This window comes from Fulmarus glacialis, unplaced genomic scaffold (assembly GCF_000690835.1).
Source record: "Fulmarus glacialis isolate BGI_N327 unplaced genomic scaffold, ASM69083v1 scaffold936, whole genome shotgun sequence".
In the NCBI taxonomy this organism is placed as follows: domain Eukaryota; kingdom Metazoa; phylum Chordata; class Aves; order Procellariiformes; family Procellariidae; genus Fulmarus; species Fulmarus glacialis.
Genome location: NW_009219800.1, coordinates 31,732 through 32,878, shown reverse-complemented (window position 1 = coordinate 32,878; position 1,147 = coordinate 31,732). Strand labels below are relative to the sequence as shown.

Below are 1,147 nucleotides of genomic sequence, written 5' to 3'. Positions count from 1 at the left end.
AGTCCCAACACCCACCGCCTTGGTTTCTCATGAACCCTGCTGGCACTTGGGACCTTTGCTTCAGAAAGGGACCCCTGCCCCTTTCTGAAGCCGGTCCATCCCCACCATGGGTCAGCGAGCATCTTTGTGCCGGGGCACTGAGGGCTCCTTCCCTACATCCCTTAGGATCGTGTGCGAAATCGGAGATGCCAGCCCGAGCAAGGTCCATGAGGCGCGGGTAGAAGTGTGCATCCGTGACTGCTCGCCCAGCTACCGGGCCACATCCCCCAGGAGCTTCACCTTCGTGGTAAGCCCCGTGCCGGGGGACAGGGCTGGTCCCGGGCGGTTTGGGGTGGTTTTCCAGGCGAGTTGGAAAACTGGCCATCGTTTCCCTGGGGGGCAAGCGGGGATGCTCTGGGCAGGCATTGGGTCATGCTGGTTGAATTTCTCCAAGGCTGCCACTGCTCTGCCTCCCCGCAGTCCTGCTGGCACTGCCAGCCCTCAGCACCGTGCCCTGCCACTGTCCCACAGGTCCCTCTCCTCTGCATCCCCGACACCTGCCTGGGGCTGTTTGGGGATGCGGGTTTTGGTCCCCAGCCCATCCGACACCAGGGATGCTCTTTTCCTTTGACAGACGCCCACTTTCTCCCGCGTGGTCCCAGCCCGGGGCCCTCTCTCCGGCGGCACCTGGATTGCCATCGAAGGCAGCCACCTCAACGCCGGCAGCAACGTCTCTGTGACCATCGGGGGACGGCCCTGCGCTTTTTCCTGGTAAGGGGCAGCGAGAGTGGCGGAGGATGGGTGACGGGCAGCTCCAGAGGCAGCGGGACCCCCAGATAGAGCAGCGGCCAGGAGCCCGTGCTGGGGAGCCAGGAGGGACCCCAGGAGCCAAACCCCATGGGCGGCCGGAGGTGTCTTCCCCCAAAACCTCTGTGTGTCAGAGGCTGCAGGAAGAGCCCAAAGAACGGGGATTTTTCTCTAAAAGCACAAAGCCCTGAGGCATGAAGTGGATAATTTTTAGATTAGGGATGATAATGGAGCGGCTCTTTAAATATTTTCCTGCGGTAATTACTGGTTATCAGCCCTAATCGCTGCTGTTTGCAGCAGCCGTGCGATGGGAACGCTCAGGAGCTGCTCAGCCTTTCCTGGCTGCCTTTTGTTTCGTTTC

The 1,147-nt window shown here is 61.0% G+C and overlaps 1 protein-coding gene across 1 annotated transcript in view; it reads left to right on the top strand.

Annotated features, from left to right (window-relative positions):
- LOC104078731 (plexin-A1-like) overlaps positions 1-1,147 on the top strand; it is a gene marked incomplete at both ends in the record, with an annotated part of 43,184 nt that overhangs the window by 13,786 nt on the left and 28,251 nt on the right. Inside the window, 2 exon segments of the mRNA XM_009580486.1 lie at positions 166-286; positions 614-750. Coding sequence (XP_009578781.1) covers positions 166-286; positions 614-750 — 258 coding nt within the window.